The 20,848-nt window shown below is 43.4% G+C and overlaps 1 protein-coding gene across 1 annotated transcript in view; it reads right to left on the bottom strand.

Moving 5' to 3' along the window:
• The window catches only part of TBC1D31 (TBC1 domain family member 31), a 578,066-nt gene that overhangs the window by 192,571 nt on the left and 364,647 nt on the right, over positions 1 to 20,848 (bottom strand). Inside the window, exon 14 of the mRNA XM_069220688.1 lies at positions 4,090 to 4,322. Within this exon, the coding sequence (XP_069076789.1) occupies positions 4,090 to 4,322 (233 nt within the window). The remainder of the gene's footprint in view (positions 1 to 4,089; positions 4,323 to 20,848) is intronic.

Genomic DNA, 20,848 nt, shown 5'->3' with positions numbered 1-20,848 from the left:
ACCCCAAATAAATGGGGACAAAGTTGTTCTGCCCACCGGTGGGTAGATGGGGCAATTAGCTCCAGGGGAGGAAGCCTACTAGATTCCAGGGAATTAAAACAAACAAAATAAAAATAGTGGGGTGGAGGCTACCAACCAGTATGGGCATGGTTATGTCCCCACCCCAACTGAAAGGGGTAACAGTTTTTCAGCTCTTCCATGCATACTAAAACGTCTTATCCCACGGCAAGCAAGAGGACATATGATTATTTTTAGTTTTGCTTTTACATTTGGGCCAGAAGAGTTTGTCTAACTCTCAAAATCGTCCCACTTGGAATGGTGAGGGCTGCACTTTTTGGACTTTGGGACGCTGCCATGTAGTCAAATCCACAAGACCTAGACACATCTGAAAACTAAACATCTGAGTGAGTCCAGCGTGGTGTGCTTTACATGCACTCCACACCATTTTATTACCCACAATGCCCTGCAAACCTCCAACTTTGCTGTAAATCACACATTTTTCACACATTTTTGTGATGGAACCTTCCGGAAACAGCAAGAATCCACAAAATTACTACTACCCAGCATTGTCGCATCTATACCGATAAAAAATCTGCCCCACTTGTCATCCTAAAAACGTTTATTTCAAACTGCCCTTTTGGACCCACTTTGGTTCAACCTAATTTATTTTTACATGTTTTTGGCTCTTCCCTGTCACAAGCACTTGGACAAGTGAGGTATCATTTTTACTGGGAGACTGAGGGTAAGGTTGGGTGGTAGGAAATTTGTGCCGGTGCAGTGATCCTACACAGAAATGTGGGAAAAATTTCATTTTTGAGCTAAATGTGAGGTTTACTGAGGATTCTGGGTAAGAAAAAACGAGGGGATCCACACAAGTCACACCTCCCTGGATTCCCTCTGGTGTCTAGTTTTCAGAAATGTTTGGGTTTGGTAGGTTTCCCTAGATGGCTGCTGAGCCCAGGACAAAAAACGCAGATGTCCTGCAAAAAAAGGTAGTTTTGCATTTGATAATTTTGATCTGTCCACATGGTGTTTTGGGGCATTTCCTGTCACGGGCAATAGGCCTATCTATACAAGTGAGGTACCATTTTTATCGGGAGCTCTGCTGGAGCACTGGGTAGAAGGAAGTTTGTGGCTCCCCTCAGATTTCAGAACTTTGCAGCATCAAAATGTGAGGAAAAAGTGTTTTTTTGCCAAATTTTGAGGTTTGCTAAGGATTCTGGGTAACAGAACATGGTGCGAGCACCACAAGTCACCCCATCCTGGGATCCGCTAGGTGTCTAGTTTTCAAAAATGCACATGTTTGGTAGGTTTCCCTGCCGGCTGAGCTAGAAGCCAAAATCCACAGATATCAACTTTGCAAAGAACGGCTCCGTTTTCTTTTGGAAAATGTGATGTGTCCACGTTGTTTTGGGGCATTTCCTGTAGCAGGCACTAGGCCTACCCACACAAGTGAGGTACCATTTTTATCAGGAGACGTGAGGGAACGCTGGGTGGAAGGAAATTTGTGGCTCCTCCTAGACTCCAGAACTTTCTGTCACCGAAATGTGAGGAAAAATTGTGGGGGTTTTTAGGCCAAATTTTGAGGTTTGCAAAGGATTTTGGGTAACAGAACCTGATGAGAGCCCCACAAGTCACCCCATCCTGAATTTCCCTAGGAGTCTAGTTTTAAAGAATGCACAGGTTTGGTAGGTTTCCCAGGGTGCCGGCTGAGCTAGAGGCCAAAATCCACAGTTAGGCACTTTGCAAAAAACACATCCGATTTCAATGTAAAAATGTGATGTGTCCATGTTGCGTTTCCTGTCGCAGGCACTGGCCTACTCACACAAGTGAGGTACCATTTTTATCGGGAGACTTGGGGGAACAAAAAATAGGAGAACAAGTGCTATTGCCCCTTTTCTTTCTCTACATTTTTGCCTTCCAAATGTAAAACAGTGTGTAAAAACGACATCTATTTGAGAAATGCACTGTAATTCACATATTAGTATGGGGGACCCCGGAATTCAGAGATGTGCTAATAACTACTGCTTCTCAACACCTTATCTTGTGCCCATTTTGGAAATACAAAGGTTTCCTTGACATCTATTTTTCACTCTTTATATTTCAGCAAATGAATTGCTGTATACCCGGTATAGAATGAAAACCCATTGGAAGGTGCAGCACATTTATTGGCTCTGGGTACCTAGCGTTCCTGATGAACCTACAAGCCCTATATATGCCCACAACCAGAAAAGTCCAGCAGACTTAACAGTATATTGGTTTAAAAAATCTGACATCACAGGAAAAAGTTACAGAGTAAAACGTGGAGAAAAATGGCTGATTTAATCACCTCAATTTCAATTTTGTTTTTCTCAGCTGTTATTTTCTGTAGGAAAACCTTGTAGGATCTACACAAATGTCCCCTTGGTGAATTCAGAATTTTGTCTACTTTTCAGAATGTTTAGCTTTCTGAGACCATACATTGGTTCCACATCCATTTCTGTCACTAACTGGAAGGAGGCTGAAAGCACAAAAAATAGTAAAAATGGGGTATCTCCCAGTAAAATGCCAAATTTGTGTTTAAAAATGTGTTTTTCTGATTCAGGTCTGCCTGTTCCTGAAAGCTGGGAAGATGGTGATTTTACCACCTCAAACCCTTTGTTGATGCCATTTTTAGGAAAAAAACAAAAGCCTTCTTCTGCAACCCTTTTTCCCCATTTTGTTTTTTAAAACAACATATTCGCCGTACTTTGTCTAATTTCTTGGTCTCCTTCAGGGGAACCCACAAACTCTGGGTACCTCTAGAATCCCTAGGATGTTGGAAAAAAAGGACGCAAATTTGGTATAGGTAGCTTAAGTAGACAACAAGTTATGAGGGTCTAAGCGTGAACTGCCCCAAAGAGCCAAAAAAAGGCGTGGCACCTGAGGGGGGAAAGGGCCTGGCAGCGAAGGGGTAAATTAGTGCTGAGACACCTAAAGTTATCTCTTTCATGATTACAATATACCATTTACGGTGATGGAAGTCTTCAGCTCACAGCACTGGTGAAAAATACAGAATGATAAATAAAAAAAGATTGATTTTTTATGTATCCCTTTATAGTGATGCAATATTTACCAATCAATGTAAATGTTTAAAATGAAGTAGAACTAAATGTGATGTAATATTACTGACATCTTGTATATATTCTAGACTTAACATTTCAACTAGGATTAAGTATTTGTACCTATAGCAACATAATACTATGGTTTAACCAAATGCATTTTTAAGCTGAAGCCACCTGTCTTGTAATGTAAATAGTATGACAGTTTTTAAATACACCAAGAGATTGAGAACCTAGATAGAACATATGGTAGATGAGTGTGTACCAATTAAAATATTTCCTTTGTTATTTGAACTCAACAAAACATTATATTTTTAATACTAAATAAGGGCATGCATACTTTTAAACAAAAAAGCTTTAGATTAATTTCTAACAGTATTTACAATTAGTAACATTGGTATGTTTTTTCAACCTTCTAATATTGTCCCTTGAAAGTTTAATTGGGGACAGGAGGTCCAAGTTATCATTGGGGTAAGCCATATTCAAACACACCTGCACGCTTATTGCATGGTTTCGATGCAGTATCATTCTGTGCATAAATCTTGTAATGATTGCTGCTTGTATCTTTTACTTTTTATTTTAAGACAGTTTATCCTTTCGGTTAGTTAAAGCTATCACTGTTGTCAACAACTGAGTATGAAACATACTTGGTGAAAAAAATGCAAAAATTCCAATAGTGGAATTCAAATGTTTGCTGTTCTTTTATATGGCTCTTCTTACAGCAAAACGTAAACAGAGACTACGTTAAGGTATGGAAAAAAACACAAAGGAATTAAATATTTGGCTAACAGAAAATACAGCCATATCTGAACACTGAACAACATATTAGATTATTACAAGTTGATAACCAAAAACAGATGAAAAAAAAAAAAATCGAAATATGTTTTAAATGCCAACTGTTAGACAAATTAAATAAATACATTTTTCCAAGCATAGCACATACCAAAAGTGTAATTATTATGGAGTAAATTGAGATGAGTCCTAATGGAAATAACAAATACCTGCATACCTTTCACGTAGATATTCCATTTCCTCCTGCCTGATTCTTTCTCGCTCCTGATTTTGATAGTCTACCACAAACTTGGGATATTTGTTGTACACTGGATACTGTCCCTTAGTCAGAGGGACAAAGTCTTCAAGCATCCTTTGGGGATGGATGTCTGCTGGAGTAGCATTCATTAGATGATAGGTCTCTTTAATCATAAGGTTTATATCCAAGTTGTTCCGGTGATGAAAGAAATACTGCCAAACAAAGTTTTGTCCAATAATTAGTTACAGCATTCCTCAAATATTATTTTTCCTAATTTTATAGAAGGTACATATCATGGATTCAGTTGCCAAAATTAATGATTTAATTATGTTATTACAACCTTTACTGCTATGTTTTACTTTTTAGACATACTGCTGAAATGTGCATCTCAATCTGAGTCTCGTATTCTTGTTTTATGCTATGGGGAAAGTTTACATTTTCAAATATGCAAAAGATGGAGACACTACTTAACCTTGGAAAGTTGTCACAGAAGTACGCATCTAGAATGGTATTTCCCCCTAGCATCCAGAGACCTTGGCATGACCTTATGTGATGCTAGATCAATAGACCATACCATAGCATAGTTCAAATATTAACAGTTGTTTTATATTTGTATAATTTGTATAATATTTTTTTGACCTGGCCCCTCTTATTACAGCAACTATTGTATATATGAGGAGAGGAGGGGTTCACAAGTAAGCATGTGAAGTATAAACTACTGTATGACATGTGCCTATTGATGCCCAGTCTTTCTTCCTTCTGACTCAAAAGAATCATCAAAATGTACAAGGACAATAAGGGTTCAGGCAATCTTTTTGGCTTGAAAGTCATCTGAATAAGGTTTTGAGGACATCCTGACATATCTGTGCATCAGTTAATTAACATACATTAGCATAGCATAGCTATGAGATCATGTAAAATAGTCCACATGGCACTCTTACAGATGATTGTACACATGCCCATTTAAGAAGGGAGTCTAGTGTATTGATACAGCCACAAAATGTAGGAAATTACCAAATGAGCGGTGTAAGGCTTTTAGACCTGTTTCCTAGGAGTAGCCACCAGAGGTGACAAATTGTGACTGCAGGGCTTTACTCTTCCCAAGATCAAACCTCAGATATTATCTGAAATAAGCAGCAGTGGACAATTTGGACAAGATGGACGAAACAGTGCAAAGGAAAATATTCTCCAAATGAAACATAATGAAATGCTAAGAAAGAGATAATCTGTTTAACTCAAATTTAACTTTCAGCGAGGCAAAAAGTCAAAGAAACTGCAACTATCAAATGAACCCCGTCATTATCAGTTTAAGGACACTGTTGGCCAAGGGACATTGGGCTTCTGAACAAAAACACACAGAATTAGACAGCAGGTCAACTTAACTAAACAAAATACATTCAATTGGCCAACTAAACACACAGCTACACTGTTTTGCAGGGACAAATACTCCAAATACAAAATTTCTGTAAAATCGTAGGTTGACAAAGTAAGTCTTGCAAAATTCAACTTCCACAACTGTTTGCTCTTTTACTGGGCACTGTAAGACAGTCTACCAGCCAAAAGGGTAATGTTAGGGTTGTACTCTGATTGTTCTAAATGACCATAAACTAAGATCAGATGTACCAAGAAACTAGGCAACGATATTGATTGGAAGCATGAAGGACCAAGTCCTACTTCTAAAACTGGATACCTACTTTACCAGGAAGAGAGCTCAGAAATGAGAAGGACAAGGTTCTAGAATAAAAAGAAAAACGGTTTAAAAAGCCCATTCAGCATTACAACGTATTAACACAAGGGTCTCAAACTGGACACCTTAGAGAAGGATGTATATATAGCTTGATCTGAAGAATGCATCCTCTATAGAAAAATTGGTGGTACCTGACTCAGTAAGATGTTAGTCATGTACCTATAGTTCTGTGGGAAAACAAATGTGTGCACCATTTGTAATTTCTAGTAGCTGAAGAGTACGACAACCATGATGTAATGAGCTGTCGCTCATGTGAAGCATGCATCAGTCTCCTTCTCCTGTGGAACTTTAGCTCTTGCAGCCAAATGAACTACCAAAAGTAGCATGCGCTTAGCAACATCCCAGGTTCACAGATTAAGAGTCACACGACACAGGTGGCGAGAAGGGATATCCCACTCCTTTTTGACTTACAACAAAGCATGTTGTAGTACTGCCTATCAGGATCAACAATCTAGTGCCGCGCAAAATTTAAGGTAGGCATTTAAATCTAGTAACACTGCTTTCAACTCAAGCATACTGATGATGACAACAACAATTTTCTTGGGATCAAAGTTCCTAAACTTGATTCACCAGCATCTAGACTATGAGAAGTAACTAGTGATCACAGCTTGTGGAGTGAATGTGATAGCAGGTGGCCTCCTTAAACAAACAACTCTGTAGACTCAGCAGAGCAAGAAAAGATTGCTTTAAATCATCTTTTGCTAACTTCACACCTAGACAGAGATCTGTTAATTGAGGGATTTGTCTGATCTCCTTCCTCTGAGATGCAGTTTTCTCGACTGTCTTCTTAGCGGGTGGGGTGGTAAGCAGATGTGGTTGAGGGTCCAGCTCATCCTGAAATACACTAAACCATGGGATGAGCTTTAACTTTTTCAGGATGCCTAACGTCTTCACTGTAACCTCTTTTAAAGCTTGTAATTTGCTTGTGACTGACATTTAGTTGTGTATTTCCCAGCATCTCAATCTCCAGATCAACAAAGTGGATTTGTTTTGAAATTGTTTCCATTTACATTTGTTTGAGTCATGCCATCACAATTAGATGTTGTAATGGTTGATGACTCTTTTTAATGAAATTGATGGAACAGTTTTTTAAGGCAAAAAGTGGTATTTGCACAATTAGAATTAAAAGATTGCCAACTGATGGTCTCATCTATCCAGCTTGAAAAAGTGAGTATCATAAACCAAAATCTACCCATCTTTGGAATGGAAGACAGCTTTTTTTTATTTTTTATTTATTTTTTTACACTTTTGCATTTTTTCCATGGTGTCCGGACAGTAATATCTCCTGAATAGTAACCAGGTGTGTACCTCTGCACTGAGGGACCTGACTGCATAGGAATCAAGTATCCTAACATTTTTTGTGGCCCAGCTAGCACAGTAATTTAGCATTTGCAGAGTACTTGGCAAGTCCATGATGATTCTGTGGTCCAGAGCCCATTGTATGACCTAGAGGGGAGCACCAAGTGTGCCCTTTAGCCTTGCATGGGATTACTGCCCATGTTCTGGGTTGATTACATCAAGCAGTGGTGGAAGCATACATGTTTGTGGATTATAGTATTGAACATATCTTTTTCATGTTTCAGTTGGAGAGTAGTGGCTAATGGCCCCATCTGTGGAAAGTTTACATGTAACACACAGATCTTTGCGCAGACATCCCATATGTATGTTGAGCCCGGATGGCTTTCAGCACTTTTTTTTACAATTGATTTCAGAAGCCATTATGAATTTTGTGCACAAGTCAACTGCTACTGATATATATTGGTACTTATCTACAGACTGAAGTTGAACAGTATGGGCCAAAGCGGCATTTGGTGGTCATGCGCTGATTTCTCCAACATGGAGACGTGGTGTGCACAAGTGTACAGTACTTTGTTTTAGACAGATTTCACATTTTAGTACAGATTGCTTTGCTTGTTTTAGCATCAACTGTCAGCAATAATGCTCCTTTAGAACACATAATGGGTGAAGAAGGACAACCCAGCAATACCTATTCCTCCAAGGGATTAGAGTTAAGGGATTTTTGTACAGAGAAACGGTAGAGGGCAACCAGGATCTTGTAGGATTGGTTAAGAACTAGACTGAGAAACTGGGCAGGAGGGAACAAACTGTCATGTACTCTGGGGAGGGGACCATGGTAGGACCCGGGCAGGGAGTGCGGTTAGTCCTGCTAGTCCAGGTCCTTCCCAGCCACACCTCAAGTTTATGCCCAAATCTGCTTTCAGTTGTTATCCCCAATATATTCTCCCACATCTGGATTATAAAGGCACCACTGACACCTAAGCTAGTGTTTCAGAAGGCTAGGGTGGAAGAAAAAAACAAAGGCCTGAGAGATGGAATAGAAGATGAGATTAGCCTGCTAGGAACCAGTGGAAAGGAGGCTGGAGATACAGATGGAATGAGTCAAAGAGGAAAGGAAAGAGTAGACAGGAAATGTGAAGGGAAAAGTAAAGGCAAGATAATGAAAACAGAAAGAGAAATGGAGAGAGAAAGAGAGAGGATAGCCTTTGATAAAGAGACACGCAGGATGAAAGCAGAGACAGCTACTTCTGAGAAAAGCAATTCTATGAAATACTTTTCAAGCAAGTTTGAAAAGAGTTTGTGCACATATATGTACAAAGTCAGAATACTTTGGAATGATCTGTGAACTTTGAGATTGCTTGCGGACAACAGGCTTTAAATTAAATTTCTAAGGCAGTTGTGTTAATGAGCTGCTTGCTTTTGGAAGATACAGTTGTCACCAGGAGATTGTCTCTGTGGCTAATCAGATGAACTATGAGAGAAGTAAACAATCTCTGACAACAGTGTTTAGGCTGAAGCAACTCAATACCTTCAGATAACCATGGAAAGCAAGAGAAAGGATGAGGTTTTGTGTAAATTCTTGGTTCCTGATGTGTTGTGTGACTGGAATGAGTGGGTGAGAGGTATAGAGGTAAAGAATTTCCCTGCCATTAACCATTTGATGGTAACAGAGGGACTCAGAGAGGAGTGCTATAAACCACCTGGGCAATAACTGTCTGACTAGAACGAGGAGGAGCAAGAGAAACTTGTGGGCTGATAAGTGGTTAGCAAAGGGCTGGAGCAGCATAGTTCTAATCTAAAAGAGGAGAAAAATGAGAACAAAGTCTCAGCATATCTAGTTCAAAACCAGAGGTTGAGGGCCAAGATTAGTCCTGAGGGTACAGGAATAGACCAAGATAGAAAGAGAATTGGGTTCCTAGATCGGAACACAAATGACAAAGAAGGAAAGGAAGGCTCCTTCATGCCCAGAGTGGTAACATGCTAAAGGTTCCTCCAGCAAGGGCATTACAAGAGAGAGAGAGAGACTGTCAGGTGAAACAAACTGTACCCACCATAAGACGTTTGTTAACAGAGGGTAAGGAAGAAGGAAGGGTTTTGCCCTGTGCAGCAGAGCGCTTACAGAGGCAATATTTCAAACCTGAGGAGCTTCTCCCCGGTGCCAATGGTTTCGTAGCAAGTGAGGATTATAAGGAGCACCTTTCTCACCAGAGTAGAGCGAAACAGGGTTCTGCATATATCTTGGGCAAAGATTAGATTGTGCCCAGATTAGCACCAAGGCCAGAAGCCAACATGGCTACGACCACGTCAGCAGAGCTGACTATAACATAAGCTACACTTCTGTCTCAATAGGAGACTGTGAAATTCCCAGATTTGTAGCAACCAGAGGAGAATACCAAGCAGATCATGACAGACTCTAGGAAAGCAGAGGCTACGGTGCCCATTGCCCCTGCTCCAGACGGAGAAGAGGGTGCTGGATTCTATGTCATTGCAAGAGCTGTCGGGTTTATGAGCTGCTTGAGGACCCACCTCAGAGATATTCAGTCAGACACAATATAAGTGTGCTACACTTGTGGAACTTCAGAAGGAAACTCAGTAACAGGTATGCAAGGAAGTAGCTGGAAAAAGTTATGTTGGCTGGAGGGAGGGACTGGTTTATACTGAGTCAGGAGCAAGCAGGAGGCTACAAGCTCCGGTAGAACAAAGGAACTTCCTGATGTCTATGGCTCATTAGGAAGACTATGGATAGGTTGAAATGTGTTTTACTGGTCAAGGATACTCCGGGACAGAAAGGTTATGCACAACCCGTCTTACATGCCAAAAGGGAGTTACCGGAAAAGGTAACATCGCAGTGCCATACGTACCACTGCTGGTAGCAGGTGTGCCATTCAAGTGGCTGGGCAGTGTTGGTCCATTTGATCCCATCGTCGGCGTCAGTCAACTGGTACATCAGGTGCCCGTGGTGGTACCACCGAGGAGTATAACTGCTAAGGGATTAGTGAGGACACTACTAGGACTCATTTTTCAATTTGGATGTCCCAACATAGTAATTTCCTACCAGGGAAAGAATTTAATTTCCTCTTGCATGAAAGATGCGGGGTCAAACTGGCCTAACCCACCACTTCTACTTCATCATAACATACAACCTGCAGACCAAGCATTGGTAAAAGGCTTTAAGAAAACTTCTAAGTGCATGATGGGAACTTTCCCACAGCACCTTAGGAGACTGTGAGAACTTCTCCTCACAGGTCTTATTCATCAACAGGGAAATGCCAAAGAAGGGGGTCGGGTTCAGTTAATTCAATCCCTTGCTCAGGCATTGAGTTTATGCCCCACTCACCTTATTCAGAGAAGGTTAAGAAGGAACTTCACAGCTGCCCCAGAAGGAGATGGTGGACTATGTTACTGGCCTCGGGAGCCAGATGGCACAGTACATGGGTAAGGTAAAGAAAAACATTCAGATAAGCCAATAGCTGATGAAGGGAGTGTACGACCATAAACAAGCAATGCTGACTGGGTATCAAAAGAGACATGAAGTACTGGTGCAGAAGCCCTATTATAAAAAAAGCTTTGGAGGATAAGTGGTGCGAGTCATGTAAGGTGGTGTTGAAGATTTCTAAAGTGAACTACTAATGGAAGGCAGAGGTGCCGCAAAGGAAGCAATGATGGCATACTCACAATGGTAGAGGAGGTTCAGGAGGACAGTGAGCCACTTCACGGCCTATCGTAGAGTGATGAAAAAGATGTCTCTATAGAAAGAGTACAGTCTGCCCAGAGCTTGACTGATAAGCAGCAAGAGAGGTACTAGGACAGTTGTAAAATCTCTTCTCACTGACCCAAGGGCTGACACCAATCTGTGCATGACAGACACTGGATAGCTTACCATAGAAGAGCATGGTGTACAGGATGACCATCTGGGTACAGGAGTGCTTCAAGGCACAGGTTGCTGTCAATGAGGTAATCAAGACCGGCGCACACCCAGTCCCACGAGCAGATGAATTGATATACCGAATGGGTGCTGCCTGCTTTGTTGGAATCTTTGGTCTGACCAGTGGCTACTGGCAAATTGCACTGGCTCCTTGTCCCAAGGAGAAGGCACCATTATGGACACTGGAGGGTCTAGATCAGATTAGGGACATGCGTTTAAGGTATACAAATGTTCTTGCCACTTTGCAGGGTCAGATGAACTATGTTTTATCAGATCCTGAGGAGTTCCTCATGACCTACTTTGACGATATTGCCATCCTTAGAAATTTGTGTGAGGGCCACCTATAACAGGGGCCAAAAACCAAAATTGACCATCCAGGCAACCAAGTGGGGCAGTCCTCTGTGGGCTACGTAAACTATCAGGTGGGCAAATGGGAAGGTCTGCATGTTGGATGCCAGGATCTAGTCTGTATTGAAGTGTGACGTGCCACTACCTAACCCTAGGTGAGAGCCACTCTAGCTCTCACAGGATATTACAGGAATTTTGTTTCCAACTATTGATCCAGCCCTGATTTCCTGAAAAAAGCTTAAGAAAGCGATTTGAACTGAGGAACAACAGAATTAGTTTGAGAACTTGAAGCCAGCACAATGCAGTGGTTCTGAGTTGAAGGTACATGACTACAGTCAACCATTTAGTGTACATACAATTACCTCAGGCAAGGGTTTTGGAACAGTCGTAGCTCGGCTTGACAAAAAGATAGAGAGCATCTGGTGGCATTCATCAGGTGCAGGCTGCTGCTTGGGAAACACAACAGGGCTGCCACTGGAAAGGGATGATTTAAGATAGTGAGGGCTCTGAGGAGTTTCTGGCCTTAATTGCTTGGTAGAAGTGTAAGATCCAGAGAGATCACAAAGAACTCAATTGGCTGATAGCAATCAAGGGTGAGTATCACAGTTGCTGAGATAGCCAGTCTCATTTAAAGATATCAATTAGCATTAAAGCATTAAGCACACATTGTTTAGGTTTCTCAAATAGGATGAAACATAAGATAGGCTTTGGACATAGCTGTCTATTTAAGTAAACAAGCCCTTATATAGATGCTTCCTGAAGATGAGAAAGTGATACTGTGCAGTCCTTAAGGAAAGTGAAGACAACTGTGCAAGAAATATAAAATAAATGTCAAAGCTTGGCTCAATGTGTATTGCTAGAATATAAACACTATAGTTTACGGTTTTGTTGTATTATAATTATCTCACTGCACCAATAGAGAACTAGAGGGGTCAACTTAGCATCACTCCCATTATTCCACTTGTATCTTCACCACAAATTCTAGGGCAATAGAAAAGGTCAATTGATTTTTTGAGGCCTTCCCTATGGTTTACAGGCATCCAGAGATACTTTGATAGGTCACCTCACCCACTGGCAGTGTGGCATGTTTCATCACAGGTGACCTACCACAGCATACCGAATTCTGGGAGTTCTTACATAAACGGTACTGGTTAGAGACAAGGATCCAGATCTACAAATTCCTCAGGGCATCCTTCTGAGGTTCCCCTTTATTAGGTGGGCTATCTGGGTATGATTGAAAACAATGTATGGACACTAATTGATATCTTTTGTATCATCTAACCAAACCCTGAAATATTTGTATTATTTATATCTAGCCAGCATGTTTCTGCCTAATTACTGCCCCTATGGGTCATGCAGCCTTTGCCAGGGCTCACTATAATATCCCTATCTACCACACTCAAACCATGCTACTTATTAAGGCAATTGCTCTTTGCCTATGTCCCTTGTCTTGGTTCATAAACTCTACTCTGGGTTATCTGGATATTGCAGCCATAATGAGGGTGCACCACCCAGTAGTCACAACACTCATCAAGGGAACAGTGCGGGCAGAAATACCTAGAACTCCCTTGAGTAGCTGCTCCTGGGCTTGATTATGCCTATGAACTGTTCATTGTTACTAGGTGCCCCATAATAGGTGTGAAAACTGTATAACTAAGCCTTCAACACTACTCGATGTCCTCAGAGTTAAGTGTGAAAGGAGTGGATTTGTATCAATATGCAAAGCCGTAGCAGTACAGACCCCCAGGACACAAGAGACAACCAGGCCTCAACAACCACATTTTTGGCCCAGTAACTTCAGGGTGCCCTGTGGCTCCCACAACCAGAACTCACGTAAGCAGCAGTATTATTATTGGCTGGTGCTGTGTAGGAAAGTACCATCTTGCCTGGCATGTTACCCCCATTTTTCACTGTATATATGTTGTTTTAGTTGTATGTGTCACTGGGACCCTGGTAACCCAGGGCCCCAGTGCTCATAAGTGTGCCTGAATGTGTTACCTGTGTAGTGACTAACTGTCTCACTGAGGCTCTGCTAATCAGAACCTCAGTGGTTATGCTCTCTCATTTCTTTCCGAATTGTCACTAACAGGCTAGTGACCATTTTTACCAATTTACATTGGCTTACTGGAACACCCTTATAATTCCCTAGTATATGGTACTGAGGTACCCAGGGTATTGGGGTTCCAGGAGATCCCTATGGGCTGCAGCATTTCTTTTGCCACCCATAGGGAGCTCTGACAATTCTTACACAGGCCTGCCATTGCAGCCTGAGTGAAATAACGTCCACGTTATTTCACAGCCCTTTTACACTGCACTTAAGTAACTTATAAGTCACCTATATGTCTAACCTTTACCTGGTAAAGGTTAGGTGCAAAGTTACTTAGTGTGAGGGCACCCTGGCACTAGCCAAGGTGCCCCCACATTGTTCAGAGCCAATTCCCTGAACTTTGTGAGTGCGGGGACACCATTACACGCGTGCACTACATATAGGTCACTACCTATATGTAGCTTCACAATGGTAACTCCGAATATGGCCATGTAACATGTCTATGATCATGGAATTGCCCCCTCTATGCCATCCTGGCATAGTTGGCACAATCCCATGATCCCAGTGGTCTGTAGCACAGACCCTGGTACTGCCAAACTGCCCTTCCTGGGGTTTCACTGCAGCTGCTGCCAACCCCTCAGACAGGCATCTGCCCTCCTGGGGTCCAGCCAGGCCTGGCCCAGGATGGCAGAACAAAGAACTTCCTCTGAGAGAGGGTGTGACACCCTCTCCCTTTGGAAAATGGTGTGAAGGCAGGGGAGGAGTAGCCTCCCCAGCCTCTGGAAATGCTTTGTTGGGCACAGAGGTGCCCAATTCTGCATAAGCCAGTCTACACCGGTTCAGGGGACCCCTTAGACCACTCCCCTGACCTGCACCTCCCCTGGGAGGTGTCCAGAGCTCCTCCAGTGTGCTCCAGACCTCTGCCATCTTGGAAACAGAGGTGCTGCTGGCACACTGGACTGCTCTGAGTGGCCAGTGCCACCAGGTGACGTCAGAGACTCCTTGTGATAGGCTCCTTCAGGTGTTGCTAGCCTATCCTCTCTCCTAGGTAGCCAAACCCTCTTTTCTGGCTATTTAGGGTCTCTGTCTCTGGGGAAACTTTAGATAACGAATGCAAGAGCTCAGCCGAGTTCCTCTGCATCTCTCTCTTCACCTTCTGATAAGGAATCGACTGCTGACCGCGCTGGAAGCCTGCAAACCTGCAACATAGTAGCAAAGACGACTACTGCAACTCTGTAACGCTGATCCTGCCGCCTTCTCAACTGTTTTCCTGTCTGTGCATGCTGTGGGGGTAGTCCGCCTCCTCTCTGCACCAGAAGCTCCGAAGAAATCTCCCGTGGGTCGACGGAATCTTCCCCCTGCAACCGCAGGCACCAAAAAAGCTGCATTACCGGTCCCTTGGGTCTCCTCTCAGCACGACGAGCGAGGTCCCTCGAATCCAGCGACTCTGTCCAAGTGACCCCCACAGTCCAGTGACTCTTCAGTCCAAGTTTGGTGGAGGTAAGTCCTTGCCTCACCTCGCTGGGCTGCATTGCTGGGAACCGCGACTTTTGCAGCTACTCCGGCCCCTGTGCACTTCCGGCGGAAATCCTTTGTGCACAGCCAAGCCTGGGTCCACGGCACTCTAACCTGCATTGCACGACTTTCTAAGTTGGTCTCCGGCGACGTGGGACTCCTTTGTGCGACTTCGGGTGAGCACTGTTTCACGCATCCTCGTAGTGCCTGTTTCTGGCACTTCTCCGGGTGCTACCTGCTGCTGAGAGGGCTCCTTGTCTTGCTCGACGTCCCCTCTCTCTCCTGGTCCAATTTGCGACCTCCTGGTCCCTCCAGGGCCACAGCAGCGTCCAAAAACGCTAACCGCACGATTTGCAGCTAGCAAGGCTTGTTGGCGTTCTTTCGGCGGGAAAACACTTCTGCACGACTCTCCACGGCGAGAGGGATCCGTCCACCAAAGGGGAAGTCTCTAGCCCTTTTCGTTCCTGCAGAAACCTCAGCTTCTTCTGTCCAGTAGAAGCTTCTTTGCACCCGCAGCTGGCATTTCCTGGGCATTTGCCCATCTCCGACTTGCTTGTGACTTTTGGACTTGCTCCCCTTGTTCCACAGGTACCCTAGATTGGAAATCCACAGTTGTTGCATTGTTGGTTTGTGTCTTTCCTGCATTATTCCTCTAACACGACTATTTTGTCCTTAGGGGAACTTTAGTGCACTTTGCACTCACTTTTCAGGGTCTTGGGGAGGGTTATTTTTCTAACTCTCACTATTTTCTAATAGTCCCAGCGACCCTCTACAAGGTCACATAGGTTTGGGGTCCATTTGTGGTTCGCATTCCACTTTTGGAGTATATGGTTTGTGTTGCCCCTATCCCTATGTTTCCCCATTGCATCCTATTGTAACTATACATTGTTTGCACTGTTTTCTAAGACTATACTGCATATTTTTGCTATTGTGTATATATCTTGTGTATATTTCCTGTCCTCTCACTGAGGGTACACTCTAAGATACTTTGGCATATTGTCATAAAAATAAAGTACCTTTATTTTTAGTATAACTGTGTATTGTGTTTTCTTATGATATTGTGCATATGACACTAAGTGGTACTGTAGTAGCTTCACACGTCTCCTAGTTCAGCCTAAGCTGCTCTGCTAAGCTACCATTATCTATCAGCCTAAGCTGCTAGACACCCTATACACTAATAAGGGATAACTGGGCCTGGTGCAAGGTGCAAGTACCCCTTGGTACTCACTACAAGCCAGTCCAGCCTCCTACATTGGTTGTGCAGCGGTGGGATAAGTGCTTTGAGACTGCTTACCACTCTTGTCATTGTACTTTTCATAAGAGAAAAATATACAAAACAAGGTCAGTGTATATACACATAGCCAAAAAGTTTTGCATTTCCTCTTTTCACTCTTTTCTAAGTGCTGAAAAGTACTTCTAAACTTTCAAAAAGTTTTAAAAGTTTTTTTCTGTCTTTCTAAAAAGTTCTGAAAACTCTTTTCTCTTTTTCTATCACTTTAACTCTCTCTAAAAATGTCTGGCACAGGCCAAAATGTTGATCTGTCCAAACTTGCATATGATCACCTTAGCTGGAAAGGAGCAAGGAGTCTCTGTGTAGAGAGAGGTTTGAGTGTAGGGAAGAATCATTCTTTGGAATTATTGCTTAACATGCTTAGAGAACAAGATAAGGCCATAGGGGCCACATCTGTTGAAAAAGTAGCAAATGGTTCCCAATCTGATCCAGGGACTCCCCCAGGAAAAGATTCAGGAAAGAAACTTCCTAGCCTGCCCATTACTAGACAGTCTAGCATAGTTGGTAATGATGGAGAGCCTCACCATAGAAATAGTGTTGTCTCACATCATAGCAAAAGCATTTATTCTCACCATACTGGTAGTGATGTTTCTGTTAGCCAAGCTGTTAGGGTGGCTTCTGTAAGGGACAGGTCTCCTTCTGTTCATTCTTCTGTGTCTAAGAATGTCCCTCCCACCAACCCTGATGACAGAATGTTAGAGAGGGAACTCAATAAGTTGAGAGTGGAACAAACCAGACTGAAGCTTAAAAAGCAACAGCTGGATTTGGATAGACAGTCTTTTGAACTAGAGAAAGAAAGACAGAAGTTGGGTTTAGATACCCATGGTGGCAGCAGCAGTATTTCCCATAGTCATCCTGCAAAAGAGCATGATTCCAGGAATCTGCATAAGATAGTTCCCCCTTATAAGGAGGGGGATGACATTAACAAGTGGTTTGCTGCACTTGAGAGGGCCTGTGTTGTACAAGATGTCCCTCAAAGGCAGTGGGCGGCTATCCTATGGCTATCATTTAGTGGAAAAGGTAGGGATAGGCTCCTTACTGTGAAAGAAAATGATGCTAATAATTTCCAAGTTCTTAAGAATGCACTCCTGGATGGTTATGGCTTAACCACTGAACAATACAGGATAAAGTTCAGAGAGACCAAAAAGGAGACTTCACAAGACTGGGTTGATTTCATTGACCATTCAGTGAAGGCCTTGGAGGGGTGGTTACATGGCAGTAAAGTTACTGATTATGACAGCCTGTATAACTTGATCCTGAGAGAGCATATTCTTATTAATTGTGTGTCTGATTTGTTGCACCAGTACTTGGTGGACTCTGATCTGACCTCTCCCCAAGAATTGGGAAAGAAGGCAGACAAATGGGTCAGAACAAGGGTGAACAGAAAAGTTCATACAGGGGGTGACAAAGATGGCAACAAAAAGAAGGATGGTAAGTCTTCTGACAAGGGTGGGGACAAATCTAAAAATGAGTCTTCATCAGGCCCACAAAAACACTCTGGTGGGGGTGGTGGGCCCAAATCCTCTTTTAATCAGAACAAGGAAAATAAACCATGGTGCTATTTATGTAAAATAAAAGGCCATTGGACAACAGATCCCAGTTGTCCAAAGAAAAGCACCAATGCTCCTACCACTACAACCCCTACTGCTACCCCTAGTATCCCTGCTAATAGCAGTGGTGGTGGGAGCAAACCTACTAATAGCCAATCCAAGGGAGTAGCTGGGCTCACTATTGGTAACTTAGTTGGGGTTGGCCTTGTTAGGGAGGCCACAGAAGCTGTGTTAGTCTCTGAGGGGGCTATTGATTTAGCCACCTTAGTTGCTTGTCCCCTTAATATGGATAAGTACAAGCAGCAACCCCTAATAAATGGTGTTGAGGTTCAGGCCTACAGGGACACTGGTGCCAGTGTGACTATGGTCATAGAGAAACTGGTCCACCCTGAACAACACCTACTTGGTCACCAGTACCAAGTAACCGATGCTCACAACAACACACTTAGCCACCCCATGGCTGTTGTTAATCTCAACTAGGGGGGGGTTACTGGTCCAAAGAAAGTTGTGGTAGCCACAGATTTACCTGTAGACTGTCTACTAGGAAATGATTTGGAAACATCAGCTTGGTCAGATGTGGAGTTGGAGGCCCATGCAGCAATGCTGGGCATCCCAGGGCATATTTTTGCTTTGACAAGGGCTCAGGCCAAAAAGCAAAAAGGACAGGGAAGCTTGGATCCTGGAACAATGGACCAAGTGCTCCCTAAAGCTAGGGCTAGTAGAAGCAAACCACTTCCTACTATCCCTCCCTCTACAGTGGATTCTACTTCTGAGGAAGAAGAATTCCCTCCCTGTGCAGAACCTACACCAGAGGAGCTTCAAGCAGACACTGCTGAGCTTTTGGGTGAAGGGGGGCCTGCCAGGGAGGAGCTGAGTGTGGCACAGCAAACCTGTCCCACATTAGAGGGTCTCAGACAGCAAGCTGTCAAACAGGCTAATGGGGATGTCAGTGACTCTCACAGAGTTTACTGGGAGGACAACCTCTTGTACACTGAGCATAGGGATCCTAAACCTGGAGCTGCCAGGAGATTAGTGATTCCTCAGGAGTACAGAAAGTTCCTCCTAACACTGGCACATGACATTCCCCTAGCTGGGCATCTAGGACAAATGAAAACTTGGGACAGGCTTGTTCCCCTGTTTCATTGGCCTAGAATGTCTGAGGACACAAAGGAATTTTGTAAGTCCTGTGAAACCTGTCAAGCCAGTGGCAAGACAGGTGGCACCCCAAAGGCACCCCTTATTCCACTGCCTGTGGTTGGGGTTCCCTTTGAAAGGGTAGGGGTTGACATAGTTGGCCCCCTTGACCCTCCTACTGCTTCAGGCAATAGATTTATCTTGGTGGTAGTGGACCATGCCACAAGATATCCTGAAGCTATTCCTTTAAGGACCACTACAGCACCTGCAGTGGCAAAGGCCCTCCTGGAAATATTTTCCAGGGTGGGCTTCCCAAAGGAAGTAGTATCAGACAGGGGAAGCAATTTCATGTCTGCATACTTAAAGGCCATGTGGAAGGAGTTTGTGGTGTAACTTACAAGTTCACAACACCCTATCATCCACAAACAAATGGACTGGTGGAGAGATTTAATAAAACTCTCAAAGGCATGATTATGGGTCTCCCTGAAAAACTCAGCAGGAGATGGGATATCCTTCTACCATGCCTCCTTTTTGCCTACAGGGAGGTACCCCAGAAAGGAGTGGGCTTCAGCCCCTTTGAACTTCTTTTTGGACACCATGTTAGGGGTCCACTCACACTTGTAAAGGAGGGTTGGGAACAACCTTTAAAAGCTCCTAAAGAAGGATATTGTGGATTATGTACTTGGCCTCAGATCAAGAATGGCTTAGTACATGAAAAAGGCCAGTAAAAACCTTCAGGCCAGCCAAGAGCTCCAGAAGCAATGGCATGATCAGAAGGCTGTTTTGGTTCAGTACCAACCAGGGCAGAAAGTGTGGGTCTTGGAGCATGTGGCCCCAAGAGCACTCCAAGATAAATGGAGTGGACCCCACACAATTGTTGAAAAGAAGGGAGAAGTCACCTATTTAGTTGACTTAGGCACTGCCAGGAGTCCCCTTAGGGTGCTCCATGTCAACCGCCTGAAACCCTACTATGACAGGGCTGATCTCACCCTGCTCATGGCAACTGATGAGGGACAGGAAGAAGACAGTGATCCTCTACCTGATCTCTTCTCTTCCACAGAACAAGATGCTCTTGTGGAAGGTGTAGTTTTGGCTGATTGTCTTACTGCTGAGCAGAAAGATAATTGCATAAATCTCCTAGATCAATTCTCTGAACTCTTCTCTACTGTGCCAGGTACCACTTCTTGGTGTGAGCACACTATAGATACTGGAGACAGTTTACCTGTCAAAAGTAAGATCTATAGGCAGCCTGACCATGTCAGGGACTGCATAAAGCAAGAGGTCCAGAAAATGTTAGAACTAGGAGTGGTTGAGCACTGACAGTCCATGGGCTTCTCCTGTGGTACTGGTACCAAAACCCCATTCCAAAGATGGAAAGAAGGAAATGCGGTTTTGTGTAGACTATAGAGGTCTCAACTTGGTAACCAAAACTGATGCTCACCCTATACCCAGGGCAGATGAGCTCATAGATACAGTGGCATCTGCCAAGTATCTAAGCACTTTTGACTTGACTGCAGGGTATTGGCAGATCAAATTGTCAGAAGATGCTAAACCTAAGACTGCATTTTCTACTATTGGAGGACATTACCAGTTTACTGTAATGCCTTTTGGTTTGAAAAATGCACCTGCCACTTTTCAGAGGTTGGTGAACACAGTCCTGCAAGGGCTGGAAGCTTTCAGTGCAGCATATTTGGACGATATAGCTGTCTTTAGCTCCAGCTGGGATGATCACCTGGTCCACCTATGGAAAGTTTTGGAGGCCCTGCAAAAGGCAGGCCTCACTATCAAGGCTTCAAAGTGCCAGATAGGGCAGGGTAAGGTGGTTTATCTGGGACACCTTGTTGGTGGGGAACAGATTGCACCACTACAGGGGAAAATCCAA

The sequence above is a fragment of the Pleurodeles waltl genome, chromosome 2_2 (assembly GCF_031143425.1).
Source record: "Pleurodeles waltl isolate 20211129_DDA chromosome 2_2, aPleWal1.hap1.20221129, whole genome shotgun sequence".
NCBI lineage: Eukaryota > Metazoa > Chordata > Amphibia > Caudata > Salamandridae > Pleurodeles > Pleurodeles waltl.
Note: the sequence above shows the minus strand (reverse complement) of the source record. Positions and strands in the feature narration are given on the sequence as shown.